Below are 22707 nucleotides of genomic sequence, written 5' to 3' on the forward strand. Positions count from 1 at the left end.
AATTGTGTGAAATGTAGTAATATTCTCAGTCCAGTTGCTAATGGATAGTTATTTGCATCTCACAAGCCACCAAGCCAGGTGACACTAACTTGCCTGCTGTTCTCATTCTCAATCTCAGTTGAGATTGAACTCACTTCCCTGGCCTAGAAATGATTCTTCTAGGACAGGGGTTAGGTACTGTAGAGGGGTTGCGTGGGGAAGCTTGCCCTGCTGCTGCCTATGCAGTCTCCAGGGCAGTCAATTCCAGCACTTTTATCAGCTGCGAATTAATAAATCCTAATGGGATGGGTATGACCGTTCTTGGTGCCAGTGAGAATCAGCCCTGCAGTTAAAGTCAGTGCTGCAAACTGTGACACCAGCTGGTTCGAGAACTTTAACTTTTTGCATGTGGAAGGGGACAACTTCCAGATCAAATCTTTTTTTTTTAATTAAAGATCATTTGTAATGTCAATTTTGTTTATCCTTTGCTTATCCTTCCGTTCTGATGCTTCTTTTTTGTTGTTCTGGACTGATCACTCATCCCACCTTTTCAGTCGTTGCAGTATGGAAAATGTAATTGAGTAAAATCACTGTGTTTTGGTCAGTTTCCATTTGATGTGTATAAAAGCGGAAAGATTTGTTTACTGTCCTGTGTAATTTTTGTTTATATATAACAAGTATACTCCCTCCTATCCAACTCTCCTTTTCCCAAAAATCTTAAGTGAAGAAAGTAGTCTTGTGCCACCGAAGATGGACCTATATTAATTGAATTAGGCATTCTGTCTCTTTTCTGTGTACAAGGTTGAATGGTCAGAAATATGTAGCTACTGCTAGTAGGAATGAAAATTGTGGGTGCAATAAATTCTCATTTGATTAGATAAGTCAGACTTTTAGTGATCACACGAAAATTGATTTTTTTTATTCAGACTCAGTTATCTTGAAAATGCTTGTATGTGTAAATTAGAATATGGAAGATTGATTGCATTCATAGTTTTTATATCCTCAGGGTGCAATGCGTACATTAGCTAATTTAGCCCTCCTACCTCCATTTTACAAGTGGAGAAACTATGAAAGAATAATTTAGTGACTTCAGTTGTAATTAAAAAGAAATCTATTAATCAAACTGTACAATGTATGCTATGATCTCCATGACAAATCTACCTTCCCTTGAATTCTGTCGTCGTCTTCCTCTTTCCTTCCCACCCAGTACTGTACTTCGGTCTCTTGCCTTTTTTGTTATGGTTAGTTTAAAGTGGATGCTCCTTAGGGAAAGACTGTTTTTGGATGTGCCTGTAAAGTGCTGTGCATACCTGTGATACTGCTGTGAATAATAATCATTGACTTATGAGAAATGATTCAGAATTGTTTGTATAGCTTTCTTTAGTGATGGCTCAGGGAGAAGGGTGTAGTAAACCCTTCTGAAGGGTGTAGTAAACTCAGGACCAATGAGGAGTCCGGTGGCACCTTTAAGACTAACAGATTTAGTTGGTAAACGCAAGAGGGAGGGATTCTATAGGGGTTTACTGGAATATAAATGGGAAATTATGGGAAGAAACTACAAAACAGAAAATTTAGGCTGAATGTTAGGCCGAAATTCATGAAGGACATTTATTAAGCTGAGGAATATCTCCTGTAGGACGCCGTGTCATTTAGGATATCAAACGCTGCATTGATGAAAGCATTAAAAGACACACTTTAAAGAAGCATCCGCATTGCCCCTTTTTTCCCCCTCCTGATGGAACTAGCAGGTACGGGATGGACTACATGGCCTAATAGGTTTTTCTAACTCTAATTTCTACGATTTAGGTTTGGAGTATCTCAGACCTCAGAGAGTTCCTCAAAAAGTGATCTAGAGAATGGGGATCGTGATGGCAGTGTGGACTCAGAAGAAGAGGAGGAAACAGAAGAACAAACAACACCTGTCACCGAGAACACCAACAAGAATAATCCTTCTGAGCAGAAAGACTCTGACTCTGCTGAAGGTAAAAAGTTCAACATACCATCTTAATTAAGTCTCCAGAAACATGTCTCAGGCAGTCTTTCCCGGAGATCTACCACTTGGATATATGTATAGCCACCTGCAAGCCACATGACTACTGAGGTGACTCAGTAATGTAGCCTCGGCATCTGGGAAGTAAAATGCCTATTGTGAATTTGCATCTGTGTATTCCTGCCTTAAAAATGTTGGTGAGATTGGATCCTGCAGGTGCAGAGAGCTAGAGCTCTGCAAGATTGCAGTGTGCAGTGTCAGTTACTCTCCTGGACTCAATCAGGGTATAATTACTATAACTGTGTCAATTTTTCTTAAAAATCAGCGAAGAAGATATTAAGTGAGAGGACTAAGGTGCTGATCCCCAGGATATTTTTAAGAGTTTTATGGAGAGCAAAACTGAATATATTCAGGCCCAATCTTCCTTCCCCCCCCTCTTTTTCTTTATGTGAAGAACTGCCTGTTGTTGTTTCAGTTTCAATTTTGCTGTTGTAAACCCAGTCTTCCGGGGCCTGGGAAGGAGTGTACACACATGAACTTGGCCCAGAGCAACACAAGTGAATGATGTCATCATGTAGTGCTTGAGACAGGAAGTGCAACTGACAATAAACAAGAGTGAAACTGACTATACACACTGCACTGTCAGTTGCTCAAAGTAAATCAAATGAAATAAAGGGAGAGACTTTTTTTGCAAACTACTTTGTTATATTAATCTTCAGTGTTTCTTGTGACTAGACTACAACATTTGCAGACAGAAATGTTATTTTTTTCAAGCGGTGTTGCTACAGAAGAACCGATAGCATTGTGCAAGTCTGCTCCTGTAAAAAACAAAATATTTCCACTGCCATTACCTACTGTTTGTGTTACAGAAACACAGATATTTTCAGGTCATCATCAGAGAGACATCTACATCCAGGCCAATTAAATTACGAATATTTATACTACAGGCACTTTCTGTGGACAGTGTAATTGGTGCAATTGTCTTTGTCTAGAAACTAAGGTCAGATATTGGTACAATTAATGAGTGAATATAGGTTTGGTGGATCACCTCCTAATTTATGCATGCTCCTCAACAGCTGATTGATTTGGCACAATACACATTGTATTAAGAGAGGTACTGTATTGCAGGTCAGGAAGCAAATCACTGTTAGAACTGTATGTCTGAAACTGAGGAGCTAGAAGGATGTTCTAGTAGATAAGGCAGTGGACTGGGACTCAGAAGATTTGGATTTAATCCCTGACTCTATTATTTGACCACCTGTATGATCTTGGATAATCTACCCTGTACATCAGTTCCCCCCTGTAAAAATGGGGAAAATAGCACTTCCCTACCTCGTAGGGACATTGAGAGGATAAATTCCATTAATGATTGACACATTGAGGATATGTCTACACTACGGGATTATTCCTGTTTTACATAAACTGGTTTAGTAAAACAGATTGTGTAAAGTCGAGTGCACGCGGCCACACTAAGCACATTAATTTGGCGGTGTGCGTCCATGTACCGAGGCTAGCGTCGATTTTCGGAGTGTTGCACTGTGGGTAGCTATCCCGTAGCTATCCCATAGTTCCTGCAGTCTCCCCCACCCATTGGAATTCTGGGTTGAGATCCCAATGCAAAAACAGTGTTGCTAGTGATTGAGTAAATGTCATCACTCAGTCCTTCCTCCGTGAAAGCAATGGCAGACAATCATTTCGCGCCCTTTTTCCCTGGATTGCCCTGGCAGACACCATAGCATGGCAACCATGGAGCCTATTTAGCCTTTTTTCACTGTCACCGTATGTGTACTGGATGCTGCTGACAGATGCGGTACTGCAGTGCTACACAGCAGCGTTCGTTTGCCTTTGCAAGGTAGCAGACGGGTACCATCCCTATTGCACTGTCTGCCATGCCATTGTAAATTGGCAATGAGATGACAGTTATCAGTCCTTCTGTACCGTCTGCTGTTGTCATAGGTGCTCCTGGCTGGCCTCGCTGAGGTCGGTCAGGGGCGCATGGACAAAAATGAGAATGACTCCCCAGGTCTTTTCCTCTTTATGTTTTGTCCAAAAAATAGGTCGTCCTGTCCATAGCATATGGGGTAAGTGTCTAGAGAACAGGGAGCAAGCCGCTCCGTTTCAGAGCCAAGATATCCCGCAGAATGATGATGCGGATGCATTTCTAGGAGTGCCCCTGCAACAACCCCACCATTGCTTTCCTCTCCCCCTTTCCTGACGACTCATGGCGGTTAGTTCCCCCCATTTGTGTGAATGAATAATGAAGAATGCAGGAATAGGAACACCTGACTTTTGTGAGATAAAGGGGGAGAGGCCGCCTCAGCTCTATGATAGTCCGGCAGTACCATGAACCTTTCTCTTAGACTTGAAAGCAGGGCTGATAGAGCGCTCAGCCTGCAGTTGCCTGATGAGGACGGCTTACCAGCCGTTCGTGTCCGTCTTGCTAGGCATGACCGGGACGTCATTCCCATTTTTACCAGGCGCCCCGGCCACCTCACGGCGGCCGCCGGAGCCATCACTGGCTGATGATGCAGGCACGTACAATGATGCTCTCCGGAGGTCGTGTTCATCGCCCCGCTATCGCAGCTTGAGTCGCACTAGTGAATTGAAAAAGCAGAGAAATGTTTTTTCTTCTTTTCTTTTCGGTGTTGAAGGTTGTACATTGACGGACATTACCCTGAAACACACGGGAATGTTTTTTGACCTTCAGGATTGGGAGCTCAGCCAAGATGCAAAGCTTTTTGGAGATGCGGGGACTGTGGGGATAGCTGGGTAGCTTCGGTAACCCCTCCCTCCTCCTCCCTCCTCCCCCTCTCTCCCATGAGCGTCCATTTGCTTCTTTGGCTTTCCGTTACGCTTGGCACAAGCACTGTGCTGTGCCTCTGTCTATCATAGCCTGAGATTTTTTTCAATGCTTTGGTATTTCATCTTCTGGACAGAGCTCTGATGAACAGATTTGTCCTCCATACAGCGATCAGATCCAGTATCTTCCGTACGGTCCATGCTGGAGCTCTTTTTGGATTTGGGACTGCATCGCACCCGTGCTGATCGCGCCACGCTTGGGCAGCAGGAATTAAATTCAAAAGTTTGCGGGCTTTTTCCTGTCTACCTGACCAGTGATCCAAGTTCAGATTGCCTTTCCAGACGCGTCACATGGTGCACTGTAGGTACTTGCCCGGAGGCAATACTGTCGATTTTACTAACCCTAATCTGACATGGCAATACCGATTTTAGGCTGCTCCTCTCGTCGCGGGGAGTACAGAAACCGGTTTAAAGGCCCTTTATACGATATAAAGGGCTTCTTTGTATGGTACGGGTGCAGGTTGTGAAATCAGATTTACACGCGTTGCTAATCGGTTTTAACGCATAGTGTATCGCCAGGCTCAGCATAGGATGGTGATAAGGGCCACTAAGTACTGTGACAAAGTTCCTCCTCTACCTTGGTGGGTCCTGCGCTTATTGGCGGATTTGTTCACCTCATTGATCTTCCCCTTTTGTGCGACACGGTCAGCTTCTATGTCTGATCCGAGTTGGAGTTGGGGAACCCCCCGCCTATATTACTGGGTCCAGCCCAGGCCCTGTGGATCACAGCGTCTAGTGCCCGTATACAGGCTGCATGACAGCACAGACTCCCTGGCACTTCCCCAAGGCCTCCTCCAAACACCTTCTTTATGCCTCACCAACCGGACCGTCCTCCTGTGTACTCTGATAACGCTTCTTCTTCCTCAATCCTACCAGCAGTACACCTCTCACCTCCTCTTGTACATCTACCCTTCTTCTCCCTGCTCCGCTGATGGAGTTATCCTTTTAACCCAGGTGCCTGTGACTTAGCCTGCCTTATGGCTGCAGGTGGTTTAATTAATACTATCCTGTCCTTCTAGAAAGATCTTATGCTCCAGGTGCCTTGATTACCTGAGCAACTTGCCATTTGGTTACCAGGGTACTAGGGATTTGTTTAGCCTGGGGCCAACATACCTGTTTCTCAGTACTTTACTGTAGCCATCTGGCCTTACCCCATCACAGTACCTAGATAGATAGAAACTTGCCCAGATCTTGCCTGTAGCACATGGTTAGCCTGCAACCAGTGCATTGCAGTTACAGGACTGTATAAAGCCATCTTTCTTAATAAGTGCTCCCCTACTGTGGGGTTACAATGTTTGTCAAAGAAACCAATTTTCAGATAAAACGGTAAATGGCCTGATTTCTTTCAACAACATGAGATTCACCTACAGTCCTCCTATAGATTCCCATAAGGATTCCCTCTGCACAATTTTTGTTTTTACCTCTGGGAATTCCCCCCCTCCCCCCTTTGACTTTTTTTGTAAAGGCATAAGATTGTACAAAATCTTAGCAACTCCTGTTTATCTTTGTATCCTCAGGATCTGGGTGGACAGCCGTGTTTGAGCCTGTGAATTCAAAACCCCCGGCACCCTGTGTTGCCATGGATGTTGGATCAAGTGTATGGGATTCAGCAGCACCAGAGACAGCCACTCCTGAGGAGAAAGGATGGGCAAAATTTACAGACTTTCAACCTTTTTGTTGGTAAATGAAGTATAAATGCCAATAACTTCTTCACAAATTCTGTGTGAAAGAATGTTTGGCGTGTGGTTGTATGGAGTAACTGGCTAGGAGTCTGTGCTGTAATCTCTCTTTTCTTTTCTCTAAATAGTGTCTGTGTGGATTCTGGATCAATACTCTCACCTCTGTGTTTACACTGATTGAAATCAGTGGTATCCATATCTCATACTATAATGATACTGTGTATGTATTGTCACTGTTGCACGGCTCTGACTATACTGTAAGTTATTAGGGTTGCTTGTAATAACTTCTTTTTTAGGAGTTATTTCTAAGTAGCCTATATCAGGATGGAACAGCTGTGGTTCATTCTCGGGTCTTTTCTTTTCTAGCTCAGAATCAGGTCCCAGATGTAGTTCTCCTGTGGATACAGAAAGCAGTGACTCAGAGGGAAACCCCAAGCAGGGTCAAGACAAGAACTGTAAGTGGCAATAATATTATGAAATGTGAAGGATTCATTTGCATCTGTAACCATTTTGAGTATTGCCTAACATCCCAATTTTGTGGGGCAAAATTCCTGTCCAGTGCTTCCTCACAGATGTTACTTGATAGATCCACTCAGACATATTAGAGCTCATAAATGTGGTTCAGCCCCCTAATGAAACAGTAAGAAATGCTGCTACTTTGCATGGGTTACACTCTCATCAGTAATGAAGTAGTAACTTGCACGTTTATATGATTATGGTTAAATTGCAGAGGCCCCACATTTACACATTGTAAGCACTGTGCTGTAGCAGCAAATTCTTCTTCAAGCGATTGCTCATATCCATTGCAGTTAGGTGTGCGCTCGCCACATGCATGTTCGTCGGAAGATTTTTACCGTAGCTACCCCCGGTGGGTCAGCTGGGTCGCCCCTGGAGTGGCGCCGCCATGGCGGCGGATATGTACTCCTGCCGAGCCGACCGCTCCTCAGTTCCTTCTTACCACCCGTGTCGGTCGTTGGGACAGTGGAGCGCAGCTCAGCTGTCCTCCACTCCCCTAGCTATTCCTTGTTCTTCGCTATCTTGTTGTATATAGTTGGTTTCATCTATAGTTATACTTAGTTTAATAGTTCTTGTATAGTTAGTGTATATAGTTCAGCGGGGTTTGGGCATTAGCCCCTTCCCCGCACCCGGTGCTGGGGCCCATGCCCGGTTCACTGGGGTTTAAACCGTGCTCGGCCTGTCATAAGCCAATGCCCACAAGCGATCCCCACGACTCGTGTCTAAAGTGCCTTGGGGAATTGCACATTACCGATAAGTGCCGTATTTGCAAGGCATTTAAACTGAGGACAAAGAAAGAAAGAGACTTTCGCTTAAAGAATCTCCTCATGGAGGCAGCTTTGAACCCTCCGTCCTCGGCACCGAGCACTGAGCACTCTGCTAGCAGCGCTCCCCCGGCACTGGACCGTCCCGGCACTGCCAAGATGCTGCGGCACGGGCCATCTCCGGCACAGGGACCTGCTCGGCACCGATCTCTCTCCCCGAAGCGGAAGAGGTCGAAGCCCTCCACTATCTCTGTGTCCTTGACACCACAGATGCAGCATCATTCGGACCGCCCGGCACCTACACCTGCCGTCGCACTGACTGCTGCAGTACCGTCGACTCCGGTCCCACAAGGGCTGTCGAGTCTGGTCCTTGAGAGCTCCCCGCCGAGGCCTGTAGTTGAGCTTACGGTCCCCTCTACACTGGAGACATTCTCCGCAGCCAGGGACCTTATAGCCATGACGGAGTCTGTCCTGCCTCAACCGTCGGTGCGAGTACTACACTCCAGAGGCAAACCGGCTATATTGAGACCTCCTTCTGTTGGCACGGCAGACCGGCACCGATCACGATCCAGGTCCCGGCGCTGTTCACGATCTCATGGACGGTCACGGTCCCGACACCGCTCGCAGTCCCGGCATCACTCGCCTATCCGGTACCGGTCGTACTCGCGGCACAGATCGACATCCGACCTGGTACTCTCGGTACCGTTCCAGCTCCCGGCACCGCGACTCTCGCAGCCGTTCCGTCCCCGATGTTCGAGATCCAAGTCGACCTCCCAGCACCATGGTGGTCGCAGGTCCCAGTCTAGCTCTCGGCACCGGTATGACTCCAGGTACCGATCCCCGGTGCCGAGGAGATCACCAACAGTGAGACAGAGGGACACTTACCACGGTCCCTCAGCTCCTCCCTGACCGTCCTGGCATCCGTCCGTGTCTTCCCAGGCGGACAGTGCGTATGCCCAGGACAGAGACGCTGATGTGCCTGCTGCATTATTCCACGAGCCCCAGGCTCAGGATCACGGACCTCAACAGTGGGCTTTCTGGACACCTTGGGCATGCCATCAGGCCCAAGGGGCGCATCCAGGCCCATCGCGCTCGGCCACATCACAGCACCGGGTGCCAGAGGCCACCATTAGCCGCCCTCCTCCTTCTGTTTTGGAGGGAGTGTCGACCCGGCCACAGGACTCCCACATCCCGAGGGAGACAGAGGCTGTGCACCCAGAGGAGCCCTCGACTGACCCGCTTGTCCTGGGCCTCTCCTCATCCTTCTCCCCTGACGAGGCGATAGCTGGAACGTCATCGGTAGGCCCCCCACCGATTGACGTAAGGGCCCACCAGGACCTCCTCAGGCGTGTTGCACAGAATATGAACTTGCAAATTGAGGAGGTCCCGGAGGTGGAGAACCCAGGGTGGACATCTTAACATCAGATGCCCCCACGAGAGTGGCCCTACCCTTTATACGGACAATCCAGGCAAATGCCAACACAATCTAGCAGTCTCCGGCCTCTGTCCCACCTGCTTCTTGGGGAGTGGAACATAAATATATGGTGCCCTCCAAGGACTACGAATATTTATATGTCCATCCCCCTCCTTGCTCCCTAGTTGTCCCGTCGGTCAACGAGAGGTAACGCCATGGCCAGCAGGCCCCAGCCCCGAAATCAAAAGACGCGAGGCGCATGGACTTACTGGGACGCAAAGTATATTCCGCAGGGGCGCTCCAACTCCGTATGGCTAATCAACAAGCCCTCCTTAGCCGCTATAATTACAATACCTGGGCGGCGGCAGACAAATTCAAGGAGTTGCTCCCGCAGGACTCCTGTCAGTAATTTGCGGCCATCCTGGATGAGGGAAAAAAGGTGACTAGAACTTCCCTCCAGGCTTCCCTGGATGCGGTGGACTCTGCAGCCAGGACCGTAGCCTCCAGAGTGACTGAAGCGTATATCATGGCTGCAAATCTCAGGCCTTCCCCCGGAGCTCCAACATACAATCCAGGACCTCCCCTTTGAAGGGCAAGGCCTATTTTCAGAGAAGACAGACCCTAGGCTGCAAAGCCTAAAAGACAACAGGGTCATCATGCGCTCGCTGGGCATGCATACGCCAGTGACTCAGTGCAGGCCGTTCCGCCCCCAGGCGCATGGCTCTTACCCTCAGCCCAGACAGAGACAGGACTTTGCTAGAAGGTGGGGTAGAACCGGTTGCCGGAGGTAGTCAGGCAATCAAGGGGGCCAGAACCAAGGTCCCTCCAAACCTTCCACAGGGCCGAAACCCTCCTTTTGAAGGTGTGCCCGAGGGCGTCATACCGGTATCGTCAAATGATCCGTTCCCTCCTTTCTCCAACCGCCTCTCCTTTTTCCTCCCTGCATGGTCCTGGCTAATGTCAGATTGCTGGGTCTTACGCACGCTGGAATTTGGGTACCACCTCCAATTTATTTCATGCCCCACCTTCCACTGCCCTTCCTCGTCCCTCTTCAGGGACCCCTCTCACGAGCAACTCCTCCTTCAGGAGGTGCAAACGCTCCTCGCCAAAGGAGCAATAGAGGAGGCACCGGAACACAAATGGGGCAAGGGGTTTTACTCCCGTTACTTCCTAATCCCCAAGGCAAAAGAGGGTCTCAGACCTATCCTGGACCTGCGGGAACTCAACAGATACATGGTAAAGTTGAAGTTCCATATGGTATCCCTGGGGACCATCATCCCATCCCTGGATCCTGGAGACTGGTATGCCGCCCTTGACATGAAAGATGCGTATTTTCACTAAGCCATCTACCCACCTCACAGGAGGTTCCTCCAGTTCGTAGTCAACCGCCAACATTTTCAGTTCATGGTCCTACCGTTCGGGCTCTCTACAGCCCCAAGAGTATTTACAAAATGTATGACTGTAGTCGCCGCCCACCTCTGCCATCATCGGGTACATGTTTTTCCGTATCTAGACGACTGGCTTATCCGAGGGACTTCCGAGGCTCAAGAGACCCATCACTTCGGCATTGTCAAGGACCTTTTCCTACATCTAGGCCTAATGATCAATGCAGAAAAATCCACTCTGACTCCCACTCAGAGGATAGACTTCATTGACGCCACCCTGGACTCCAACCTCGCCAGGGCCTGCTTACCGCTGCCCCGGTTCCAGGCAATGGTGGCCGTCATCCAGAGTCTGCAAGCTGCTCCGTTGACTTCCGTTCGCATTTGCCTCGGTTTCCTGGGTCACATGGCAGCCTGCACATTTGTGATGAAATACGGCAGACTGCGCCTCCGCCCCCTTCAATTGTGGCTCAACTCAGTGTACTGACCAGGCAGGGATGCCATAGGCATGATTGTCACCATTCCCCCGAGCATCCTAGGCTCCTTCGAATGGTGGCTGACCCCATCCCTGATGTGTGCAGGGCTGCCGTTCCATCGGCCCCAGCCCTCTGCATCCCTGACGACGGACGCATCATTTCTCGGCTGGGGTGCTCACCTCGGGCATCTACGCACTCAAGGCCTTCGGTCATCTCAGGAACTGGCCTTGCACATCAATGTCTGGGAGCTGAGAGCAGTCCGCCTTGCTTGACAGGCATTCCAACAGCACTTGCAGGGCCGTTGTGTGTCGATATTCACTGACAAAACAACAGCCTTGTACTATATAAACAAACAGGGTGGGACAAGGTCCTCGACCCTTTGCCAGGAGGCTTTACAACTCTGGGACTTTTGTGTAGCCCACTCTATAGACCTCATAGCGTCCTTTCTTCCAGGGGTTTGGAACACTCTGGCGGATCGCCTCAGCAGATCCTTCCTTTCCCACGAGTGGTTGCTTCGCCCGGACGTTACTCTTTCGGTCTTCCGGAAGTGGGGATTTCCCCGTGTAGACCTCTTTGCTTCCCGCGAGAACAGGAAATGGCAGAAGTTCTGTTCCTTTCAAGGCCTCTCACAGGGTTCAATAGCGGATGCTTTCCTCATACTGTGGATGACGCACCTGCTATATGCCTTTCCACCGTTCCCTCTCGTACACAAGGTCCTACTGAAAGTATGCAGAGACAGAGCCCGCTTGATCATGATCGCTCCAGTGTGGCCCAGGCAGCACTGGTACACCATGTTGCTAGACCTGTCAGTAGCCGACCCTATCCCACTACCTCTGCACATGGACCTGATAACTCAGGACCATGGCAAACTGCATCACCCAGACCTGCAGTCCCTCCATCTCACGGCATGGCTCCTGAGTGGTTGACCCAGTCTGAGTTGCGTTGCTTTGCCCCAGTGCAACAAGTTCTCCTGGGAAGCAGAAAACCTTCTACTAGAGCAATGTATCTGGCCAAGTGGAAGTGTTTCACATGCTGGTGTGCAGAGCACAATGTTCTTCCCACTGAGGCCCCCATCCCTACCATCTTGGACTACCTCTGGTCCCTTAAACAACAGGGCTTAGCGATATCATCTTTGAGGGTGCACTTGTCGGCCATCTCTACCTTTCACCCAGGAGAGAATGGCCGCTCCGTGTTTTATCTCATCCTGTGGTATCTTGATACCTCAAGGGCTTGGAGCGCCTTTACCCCCAGGTATGCTGCCCTACCCCAACCTGGGACCTCAACCTGGTTCTTACCAGACTTATGTCGGCCCCATTCGAGCCATTAGCGACTTGCTCTCTTCTCTACCTGTCCTGGAAAACTGCTTTCCTTGTAGCCATCACATCGGCAAGACGGGTTTCTGAACTCCGGGCTTTCGTGGCGGACCCTCCATACAGTGTCTTCCACAAGGACAAGGTGCAGTTGCGTCCACACCTGGCCTTTCTCTCCAAAGTGGTGTCGGCTTTCCATGTTAACCAGGAGATTTTCCTTCCGGTCTTCTTCCCGAAGCCATGTTCATCGCGCAGGGAACAACAGCTGCACTCCCTAGACGTCCATAGAGCGCTCGCTTTTTATATCAAGCGGACAAAGCCCTTCTGCAAAACTCCCCAACTTTTCGTCGTGGTGGCAGAGCGTATGAAGGGCCTTCCCGTTTCCTCACAGAGGATTTCATCCTGGGTGACATCGTGCATTTGCACCTGTTACGACTTGGCTCACATTCTGTCGAGCCACCTCACTGCACACTCTACCAGGGCTCAAGCCTCATCTGCTGCTTTCCTGGCTCACGTGCCCATCCACGAGATATGTCGCGCAGCTACCTGGTCCTTGAGCAATAGCACTTGCTTTCTTGTGACAGATCACCGGGCGATCCCTCTGGAACAGCTCCCCAGAAAGCCAGTCGAAGACTTTGGGGAGCCTCCTTTCCCTTGAGCAACTTGTTTCAGGGCAAGAAGGCTCACAGGTCTTCACTCCTGGGTCTCTCCTTGGAGCATTCAGCATCCCTTGCCCCTCCGTGCGTTCCCAGCGAGCAACCCACGGGGTTCTGGGGAAGCCACAGGTCTGCACCCCACTTTGCAGTCAGACGTTGACCTCAGCCAGCCAGTAAACAAGGTTTATTTAGATGACAGACACGTCTAAAGAGCTTGTAGGATACAAGCAGCCAGAACCCTCACGCGGGTGTCCGTTTTGGGGAGCAGTGAGCCAGACCCACAATCTCCGCTCAGCACACATGACAATCCTCCAGCCCCCTCTCTGCTCAGGACTGGCCGAGGTCGATTCTTTGCTCACAACACTTCAGTTGGCACTTTGCAAGCGGGGGGCCCAGGCATCATGGTTGCAGGTAGAGCGAGGGTCAGGATTTAGGTCAACTGGCCTTTGCTCTGCAGATACTTAAGAACTGCCAATGGGACACATGAGGCACAACACAGGTATTCAGTGAGTAAAACATAAGAACTTCCTTTCATCACAGCTTCTTCACTATCCGGTTCAGAGTCAGAGTGACACACCTGCACCGAGTATACACTCTGCGACATCTCACGTCCGACGCACACCTAAGATAGGCTTGGGAATCACCTGAGCGAATGGGTAGAGTATTTGTGCTCGAGAGAAGAGACGATTACTCACTCTTTGTAACTGTGTTCTGGCGAGATGTGTCTCATACCTCCAAAACCCGCTCCTTCCCAGGCGGAGTACGCAAGAGTAACTGAGAGCGGTTGGTCACAGGGTATATTCCGCCGCCATGGCGGCGCCACTCCAGGGGGCAACCCAGCCGACCCACCAGGGGTTACTAGGGTAAAAATCTTCCGATGAACGTGCACGCGGCATGCGCACACCTAACTGGAATGGATATGAGCAACATATCTCGAAGAACAACAGTTACAAAGATGAGTAACCATCTTTTCCTTCCTGTTTCTTTCCAAGTGTTCCTTTATAAAATCAGTTACTAAAAACTGTAATACCACAAAAAGTGATCTTTGGAATCTGGATTCCAATAGAAGAGAGACAATGAAAGTAATGACAGAAGAGACCAAAGCACTAATGTTGATGTCTTTGAGGTTAGATTAGAGAATCAATCTGGAGCTTCTCCCAGAACTGAAGCTGAAAGGTTGGAAATTTTGGTTTAACTTTTTGAAAATAAATTCACACTCCTTTGTGTTGCATGATGATACCAGAAGTAGAAATGCCAAAATCCAGCAAGAGAAGTTATCCTTGTTGTATTTCTGATGAGCCACAGCCAGAAAGTACTGGATATACAGTGAGATTTTTCTGTCTAATTTCTTGACCAAAAAAAAGGCGGGGGGTGTTTAAACCTCTGAATTTTTTGTGCTTCACTCAGTGTAGTTTAGAGCTTGATTCTCCTGTTAACCTAGAAAATCCGCCTTGGTGCTTTGGTTTTCAGGTCCTCAAACTGATCTTACTGATATAAAACAAACCTCAAGACATTAATAAATGTCAGAACATCAAATTAAGAACCTTCATCCATCTTAGATCAAAACAGGGTTCTGAGAATCCATAGTAGAGACACAAATTTGCCCCAATCTTGTCACAGTTCAGAACATTAAGGTTATTAAAGGTACCTATGAAAATCAGGGTAGATTTCCAGTGCAGCTTATTCCCATCCATACTTCTAGCTGTGTGGAAGCACAATCTTTGTAATCCTCCTATCATAGGTCTCTTTTTTGAGTATGGGTCACTGTGGAGCCCAAGTGCATGTGCGTGAGACTGGATTCTTTTGAATAGCAGTGTTAGTGAGGGCCATGCAAGCACCCTATGCTCCTCATGTTCCCATGAGAGGGCAATAAAGGGTGGAGTGGCTGCAACCCTCCCTTAATTCCCTCTTACCACTTGTGCCTGGCTGCTACTCTGTTCAGTTCTTTCCACCCAGTTAGTGAAAAATTCTGTCTTCACACTGGTTTTCTCTGAAAGATGTTCCTTCAAAAAAAAATAAAATTGATAGACAGCTCCCCTGTACAGTGGGACAAGGCACTTTGTGCCAAGCTCCATGTCTCACGGTGAAGTCCAAGCTCTCGGGGTTCAAACCCTACCTTCCTGCAATGGACTGATTTCATGAAAGACGGAAAGAGCTGATACCATTTCTAACTAAGAGACTGCCACATCCTGGATAAGTGCTTTTTATGTGAGTCTTTTTCTGTCCAGGGACACATGGCTGAAGTGGCATCTATTTGAGCAATCTGTGCAGGTCACTTTGGACCTAACGATAAATGGTTACAGCCAGAGCGAGGCTGGATAAACCAGTATCGGACACTGTAAAACACTCTTCACGTTCTGAGATAGGGCAGTGGAAAAAGAGTAAAAAGACACCAGCATAGTCAGCGCATCTGAGGCTGACCACCTCCTCCTCAGTGAAATCTCCAGTGTGTAAGACCTCAGTGTTGACATCCATGATGCCAAGCACCTTTGCACCAGTAGTTCTGGTGCTTACAACTCCGGCTCCTCTATTGACTGCCCCAGCTCAGGTAGAAAAGCTGGCACCTGTGCTTGCTCGGAACAGGACACTAGATTGCATAGCAGGTCTGAGCATCAGCACAGCTCCAAGGCCGAGGGAGGCTTCTGGAGGGAAGATATAGGACACCACTCCAAAAGCAAGCCCCTGAGCAGATGGGCAGAGCAGGAGGCCTGGCCTGGATGCCAGTAGTGATCCCCATGACGGAACTGAGCAAGGACTTCAAGTGTCCACATCACTCCTGGAGACGTTCCTCCTACCAAAGAGGTGGCTGGCAGCATGCCATTCCTTAGCACTGCCTTTCAATTAAGGAGAGAGATTCCTCCTTATCATTGCTAACATGTTCCTTCTCTCCAGCACTGAGCAGAGATTTCTCTCTCCATCATTGGGGAATGGCCATAAGGACTGTATTAAAGAGCTCCCCTTCAGGGCGCTGCCCCAACTGGCATGGGAGTGACGCTGTGCCAGCCAGCCCCACTTTGGTCAGTATCCATACAGTAGGCCACTTTGGCCATATTAGTCTTACTGGGGGCTGTGTTTCCACATGCTGAGGAGCAGCAGCTCTCCTTCCTGCACGTCTAGAGAAAGATAATCATGTTTCCCAACGGCTTTTCTGGCTAGGCCACCACTGGAACAGGAGACAATAGAGGGACAACAACAATCCCCATGTCCCACCAAGGAATCCTCCTCATTGCTGGATGAGGCAGTAACACCAGCACCTACACCAGCATTAGATGACTTCCAGGACCTCCTTCCCTGAACTGTGGAGATCCTGGACATAAGACTGTTTCTACAAGGGGGAGGGATAGCTCAGTGGTTTGAGCATTGGCCTGCAAAACCCAGGGTTGTGAGTTCAGTCCTTGAGGGGACCATTTAGGGAACTAGGGTAAAAATCAGTCTGGGGATTGGTCCTGCTTTGAGCAGGGGGTTGGACTAGATGACCTCCTGAGGTCCCTTCCAACCCTGATATTCTGTGATTAAGTCTCAAAAGCTCTTTGGTATCCTGGGTATCATCATAATGACGCTGGCCAGAATTACTCTCCCTGGTAATGAAGGTATCCTACAACCAGCCAAAAGACTCTGGCAGACCTCAGCTCTTCTTCTTCGCACCTCTAGGTGTGCAGAGAAAAGGGATCAGGTGTCACCAGAAGTTTTGAATACTTTTATACCTGCCCAAACCTAGGGTTCTTGGTCTTCTCTGCAGCGCAAGAGAAATCCACAGTCCATTAAAGGCCCTCCTAAAGATTATAAGAAGTTAGACCTGTTTGGGCAAAGGTACAAGGTACTGCCATTTGGACTGTTGGTGCTGACAGTCTTGCCAAATGCTTAGTAGTGGTAGCAGCAGCACATATCAGAAGAATATGGGCATTCATGTCTTCCCCTTCTTGGACAATGGGCTGATCGGGTCATAACCCAGTAAGAGGCTACCATGCACCTAAAAGTTCATCCTCTCTGTTCCCTTAGCTGAGCCTGCTAGTGAACTCAAAAAAATCATTTCTTATCCCATCACAGATGATGGAGTTCGAGGAGTCCTGGTCAGTTCTGGTCCAACAAGAGCATAGGCTCATAGACTCATATTTCCAGTAGAGATAAGGTGGTGTTAGTACCATTCTACAAAGCACTGGTGAGACCTCATCTGGAATATTGTGTGCAGTTCTAGTCTCCCATGTTTAAGAAGGATGAATTCAAACTGGAACAGGTACAGAGAAGGGCTGTTAGGATGATCTGAGGAATGGAAAACTTATCTTAGGAAAGGAGACTGAAAGAGCTTGGCTTGTTTAGCCTAACCAAAAAAAGACTGAGGGGAGATAGATTGCTCTCCCTAAATATATCAGAGGGATAAATACCAGGGAGGGAGAGGAATTATTTAAGCTCAGTACCAAGTGGACAGAAGAACAAATGGATATAAACTGGTCATCAGGAAGTTTAGACTTGAAATTAGAGGAAGGTTTCTAACCATCCGAGGAGTGAAGTTCTGGAATAGGGAGGCAAAAGACATATCTGGCTTCAAGACTGTTTGATAAGTTTGTGGAATGGATGGTATGATAGGATAGCCTAATTTTGGCAATTAATTGATCTTTGACTATTAGCGGTAAATATGCCCAATGGCCTGTGATGGGATGTTAGATGGGGTTGGATCTCAGGTACTACAGAGAATTCTTTCCTGGGTGTCTGGCTGGTGAGTCTTGCCCACATGCTCAGGGTTTAGCTGATCACCATATTTCGGTCAGGAAGGAATTTTCCACCAGGGAAGATTGGCAGAGGATTCTCTGTACCTTGAAGTCTTTAACCCACAAGTTGAGGACTTCAGTAGCTCAAACATAGGGGTTTGTTACAGGAGTGGGTGGATGAGATTCTGTATTGTGCAGGTGGTCAGACTAGAAGATCATAATAGTCCCTTCTGACCTTAAAGTCTATGAGTCTATAAGGCAAAATTAGGGCTGGCATAAGTCTGGAGAAGAGTACTTGAGTGCTGACACCCTGCTACCACAAGAAAGACTCCCTCTCGCTAGAGGCAAGGGGATAACAAGGTGACTCTCAGCCCTCGAGAACTGTCATGCTCTTCACCTGCTGGGTGTCAGTAACAACATGGTGGATTTTCTAAGCTAACAATTGATCTGTGGAAATCCATCATAGCAGCGATGTTTCTGTGTTGGGAAAAGCCAGTGGTTGACATGTTTGCTGTTGTCATCAATGCCAAGTGCCAGAAATTTTGTTCCAAAGTAAGCATGAATCTGAGGTTGTTATGGGACACTTTCTTTCTGCATTAATCCCAAGTATTCTCATATGCCTTTCCACTGACTTCCCTGAGTCCCAGGGAGGCTTCCAAAATCAAGAGAAACTAGAGAGCACTTTTCAGCTTGTGGTTCTTCTAAACTACGGTAGGGTTTGCTAACACACCTCCCTCACTGGCAACCATCTGAGGTAATCCATGGTGCTGGTAGAACAGCAGCTTCTATTTCTCTCCCCCAGCATCACTCGCTGCCTTCTTATTGAGTCCTCGGATTGACAAGTCATAAAACACTTCCTCAGTTTTCTTGATGTCATACTTCAAGCTGTCGCAGTGCTTCCTCAGGGAGTCATTTTTCAGATTGAGGAGACGGAAGCCAGAATCCAGCTAGTTAATGAAGGTGGAGTTGCGAAGAGGACAAGAATAGTCACCTGCGGTGACACTGTTCGCTCCCAGCCTAGACAACTCATTGGCAAGAATCAGAATCCCAGAGAGTTAGTCTTCATTGACCAGGTGAAAACCTCTATCTCGATCAGGCTCAATTCCAAGTATTTCTTTAACCGCTTCTTGAGTCATGAATGTGTCTGACTCCAAGTAGACAACAAATGCTGCCAGAAACACCAAGCGCTGTATCACAAGCCTCCAGTGTTCGTGAAGTCTGTAGCACTGATCAGCTGGAATCTTGGTCTTCAGAGATGCCAGCTGTGTTTTGACTGCACCAAAGTTTTCTCGGGCCTTCTGACGCTTCTTTGGTAAGTCCTGAAATCCAGTTCCCTGGTGAACCCTCTGCAGCAGCGTTAAGATCTCCCAAGCTGTCTGTTCCAGGGTCTGAACCACTTTCCTGATCTCCTCTCGGATGTTCTGGTCTGCGGTGAGGACCCCCCTGCAAGGTGATGAACATCTCACTGACTGACATAGTGTGCTGCTAGGCCGGGCACACGGGAAGCCACTGCCCGGGGGCTAGGACTCTTCCACTGCTGCCTGTGACACACCTCTCCCGCTCCCAGCCAGGACCGCAACCGCTGCTCAGGGACTTTCCAGCTGTTGTTGTGACTTCATATTGGCCAAGACTGTTTTGGCTGATGGCCTGCTGCAAATATGTATCCGGCCTTTCATTCAGCTCCCACCTTGTCCAGACCTGTTCTCATAACGTCATGGTCAGATACTGGCTGCTGGCTGGTTGAGTACAATGGACAGAGTCTGCTTCCTGCAGGTCCAGGAAATCGTAATATAGAGCAGGAAAATATGTACCAGAAGAACACACATTCATATCAATGAAAAAGGTTTTTCAAAATGGGCTGCCCAACATAGTCTGAACTCAGTCCAGCTCCCTCGGTACTACATATCATCAGCTACTTACTGCAGTTTAGACTGGCCAGATTGTCGGTTAGCTCTATTAAGGTCCATTTTGTGGTGATTACAGTTTGCCATCTGTCTGGTCAGGGTTGGTGTTCTCTCACTCCATGATATCAAAGTTTCTCAAAGGGTCATTATGCATTTGTCCAAAGTCAGAGAACCTCTCTCTCCTGAGACCTCAGTTTAGTCCTGTGACTCATGAAGCCTCCATTTGAACCTCTGTCAGCCTGTGCCCTGCATCACCTTGCTCTGAACGCAGTCTCTGTTACTCTGGCCAGGAGAGTGACTGAGCTTCAGACACTTCTGGCCGAATCCTTCCCCCACCCTCAGTACAACCTTTCATAGCGTCATGGTGGTGCTGTAGCTGCACCCGAAGTTTATTCCTAGGGCTGTCTCAGAATTTCATCTAAATCCGTCATTCATCCTGCCTGTTTTCTTCCCAGTACCACACTTGGCACATGGAGGAAGGAAATGACACACACTAGATGTATCCAGGACTATGCTGTGTTACATTGACAGGATCAAATCATTTACACTATCTCCCTTTGTATCTAGAGTGGCAGCTGGATATTCTAATGGTCAAGTCAGCTCCTCACAGAGGGTATCAAAATGGTTAACACAGTGTAGCTAGCTGGTGTACCTCTCCTACTGAACATCAGGTTTATTCCACCAAAGCTCCAATAACATCCTCTGTTTGCTTCACAAATGTGCCCACTGACTTTTGTCAAGCATAATGCATTGGACTTAATTGCTAGAGCAGATGCCATGTTCAAGAGAGCAGTACTACAATCTCTGCATCACTGGTGCAGCTGTAACTCCTCATTGCCACAATTCCTAGGTGATACCGCTTACCAGTCACCAAAGAGTTCCACAGAGATGCATACTTGAAGAGAGAACGGTTACTTACTTTACAGACACTGTATTTCTTTGAGATGCTGATGTCAGTGTGAATCCCACAACTCATCCTCCATCCCTGCTTTGGGAGACCTCAGCTACATGGGTTTTGAATCGAGGGACCCGAAGGAGGGTCGTGGCTGCTTTACCCTTTATGTCCTTGCACGGGCACAAGGAGGCACAGGGTCTGTGTGCAGCCCCAATGGATGCTATAATTAAAAATAAAACAAAACACCTCACATACGTGAGGCACATACCTACCTATGGTGGGATCTGTACTGACAACATTTCAAAGAATCACAGCTGCTGTAGGGTAAGTAACCATTCTGTTTTACTGAAAGTATTTGGGATATATTTGAGAGTTTTAGCAGTTCTTCCTGTGTTTCTGTTCATTTTTTTTCATGTGAATTATTTACTCTTTATTTGCAGTCAATGCTGCCTCACCCTGTGTTTGGAATGTCTGTGTGGCAAGGAAGGCACCTCTGGTGGCTTCAGACAGCAGCTCATCTGGAGGCTCAGACAGTGAGGAAGAGGAGGATAAAGCTGATATCGTCACAGAAACCATCAGTACAGGCTCAGGCCAGGAAACCATCAAACTCACCATGGATGCTAAGAATGAGAAGGCTGTGTTCACCAGGTGTGAAAGAAATCAGCTGGGGATGGGGTAGATATGGCCACTAGGGTTTTGTAAAGTGTAGTCTGAATCCAAATATGGCATAAGACAATTGGCAACTCACCTCTTATTTAAAATCAAGTGTAAATCACTCATGGGATGCAAGGCCTGTTCATGAAAACAAGATAAAAATGTAAATGCATGGGAGCATCACGGCACTAAGGATTAATGCACCGGCTTTTTATTTTCTGAGACCTGGGTTCTGAATGTTGACTGTACGCAGTTTTGTTAAGGTGCTCTCTGGCCTTCTGGGGTGCTGGGTGCTGATAAAGTATATATTACTGTTGCACAAATGCCGTCTCAGTTCACAAGTGAAAATGTGGGTCTTCCTAGCCACTGAATCATATTGCAAAACTACCACATAATTGGCAATATCGGCTCACTTGAGATGTAAGAATGGAATAGTAGTGGGGGATGCAAGTCAAGAGTGAAATCTGCTAGCGTGTCATGAATAACACATGGTGTTACAGATCAGCATTGAGATCGGCATCCCACAGAACTTCTGGTGGTGAGGGGTTGAAATGGCTCAAGTTATTGTTATTTCCTCATTTTTGGAAATTCACTCCTAAGTTGTAAGAAGCACAGACCCCCAGAATTAGACATTACAAGTCCCAAGGCTTATGGTAACTTATGGACAGCATCTTTGTAAGAGCTCTGAAACAAACATCCTCCATAAGGTTTTACCACAAGACACCTCAGGTGAGAGGGTACAGTTCACAAGTTCACAGTTCTTAAAAGGAGAATAGACCAAGCATGGGGGTGTAAAATGTTGATAAGTGACTTAGGCTCCAAAGTGCCCAAATCACTTTTGAAAATGGGCAGATTGGTACTTTCTGAAATTTTACACAAGATCCATTTTTCTTCTTTCCTGTTCTCCTCCCGCCTGCTTGTAGAGTATGAGCCAATTAACTGGGGGACCCAATATTTTGGAAAGCTTGTTGGGAGCAGATATTCACCCAGTGTATATAATATAACGATTCATTGCCTTTTGGGGATGGTCAGTTCGAGGTACCTGACACACCTTATTACTCCAGTGAACACATTCTGGGAATAAGGAAAGGAGGCTCCTAAAATGGTGTGCTGAAGTAACATGGCTGTAAAACAAAGTAAAATTGCTGGAGAAAGTAAATCAGTGACAGGTTTTGGTTAATCCAATCTACGTTGAGTTTTTTATAATCTGAAAATTTTTGAATTTCTGTGTCAGTCCAGGCTGCTTTTTGTGCTGCAGACTGGAAATAAAAATCTGATGCATAAAATTTCATTGCTGACAAGCAGCTTGGTTCAGGAGAGCTGCTTGGATAAATGGGACAAATTTCCATGTACAGATGTCACGGAGTCACCGGGCGATGCTCTGGAACTGCTCCCCACTAAGCCAGTCAGGACTTTGGGGAGCCTCCTCTCCCTTGGAGCAGACTTGTTCAGGGCAAGAAGCTCACATGTCTTCACCTCCTGGGTCTCTCCTTGGAGCATTCAGCATCCTCTGCCCCTCCGTG

General features: G+C 47.8%; 1 protein-coding gene and 1 pseudogene across 2 annotated transcripts in view; one reads left to right on the forward strand and one right to left on the reverse strand.

Annotated features, from left to right (window-relative positions):
* Positions 1–22707, forward strand: part of PPP6R2 (protein phosphatase 6 regulatory subunit 2) — a 166608-nt gene that overhangs the window by 107133 nt on the left and 36768 nt on the right. For both annotated transcript variants that reach the window (XM_075064097.1, XM_075064092.1), the window contains 4 exons: positions 1786–1961; positions 6346–6508; positions 6874–6962; positions 20971–21178. In XM_075064097.1, coding sequence (XP_074920198.1) covers positions 1786–1961; positions 6346–6508; positions 6874–6962; positions 20971–21178 — 636 coding nt within the window. The remainder of the gene's footprint in view (positions 1–1785; positions 1962–6345; positions 6509–6873; positions 6963–20970; positions 21179–22707) is intronic.
* LOC116818761 (translin pseudogene) lies at positions 18467–19207 on the reverse strand (annotated as a pseudogene).

This window comes from Chelonoidis abingdonii, chromosome 1 (genome assembly GCF_003597395.2).
Source record: "Chelonoidis abingdonii isolate Lonesome George chromosome 1, CheloAbing_2.0, whole genome shotgun sequence".
NCBI classification, from domain to species: domain Eukaryota; kingdom Metazoa; phylum Chordata; order Testudines; family Testudinidae; genus Chelonoidis; species Chelonoidis abingdonii.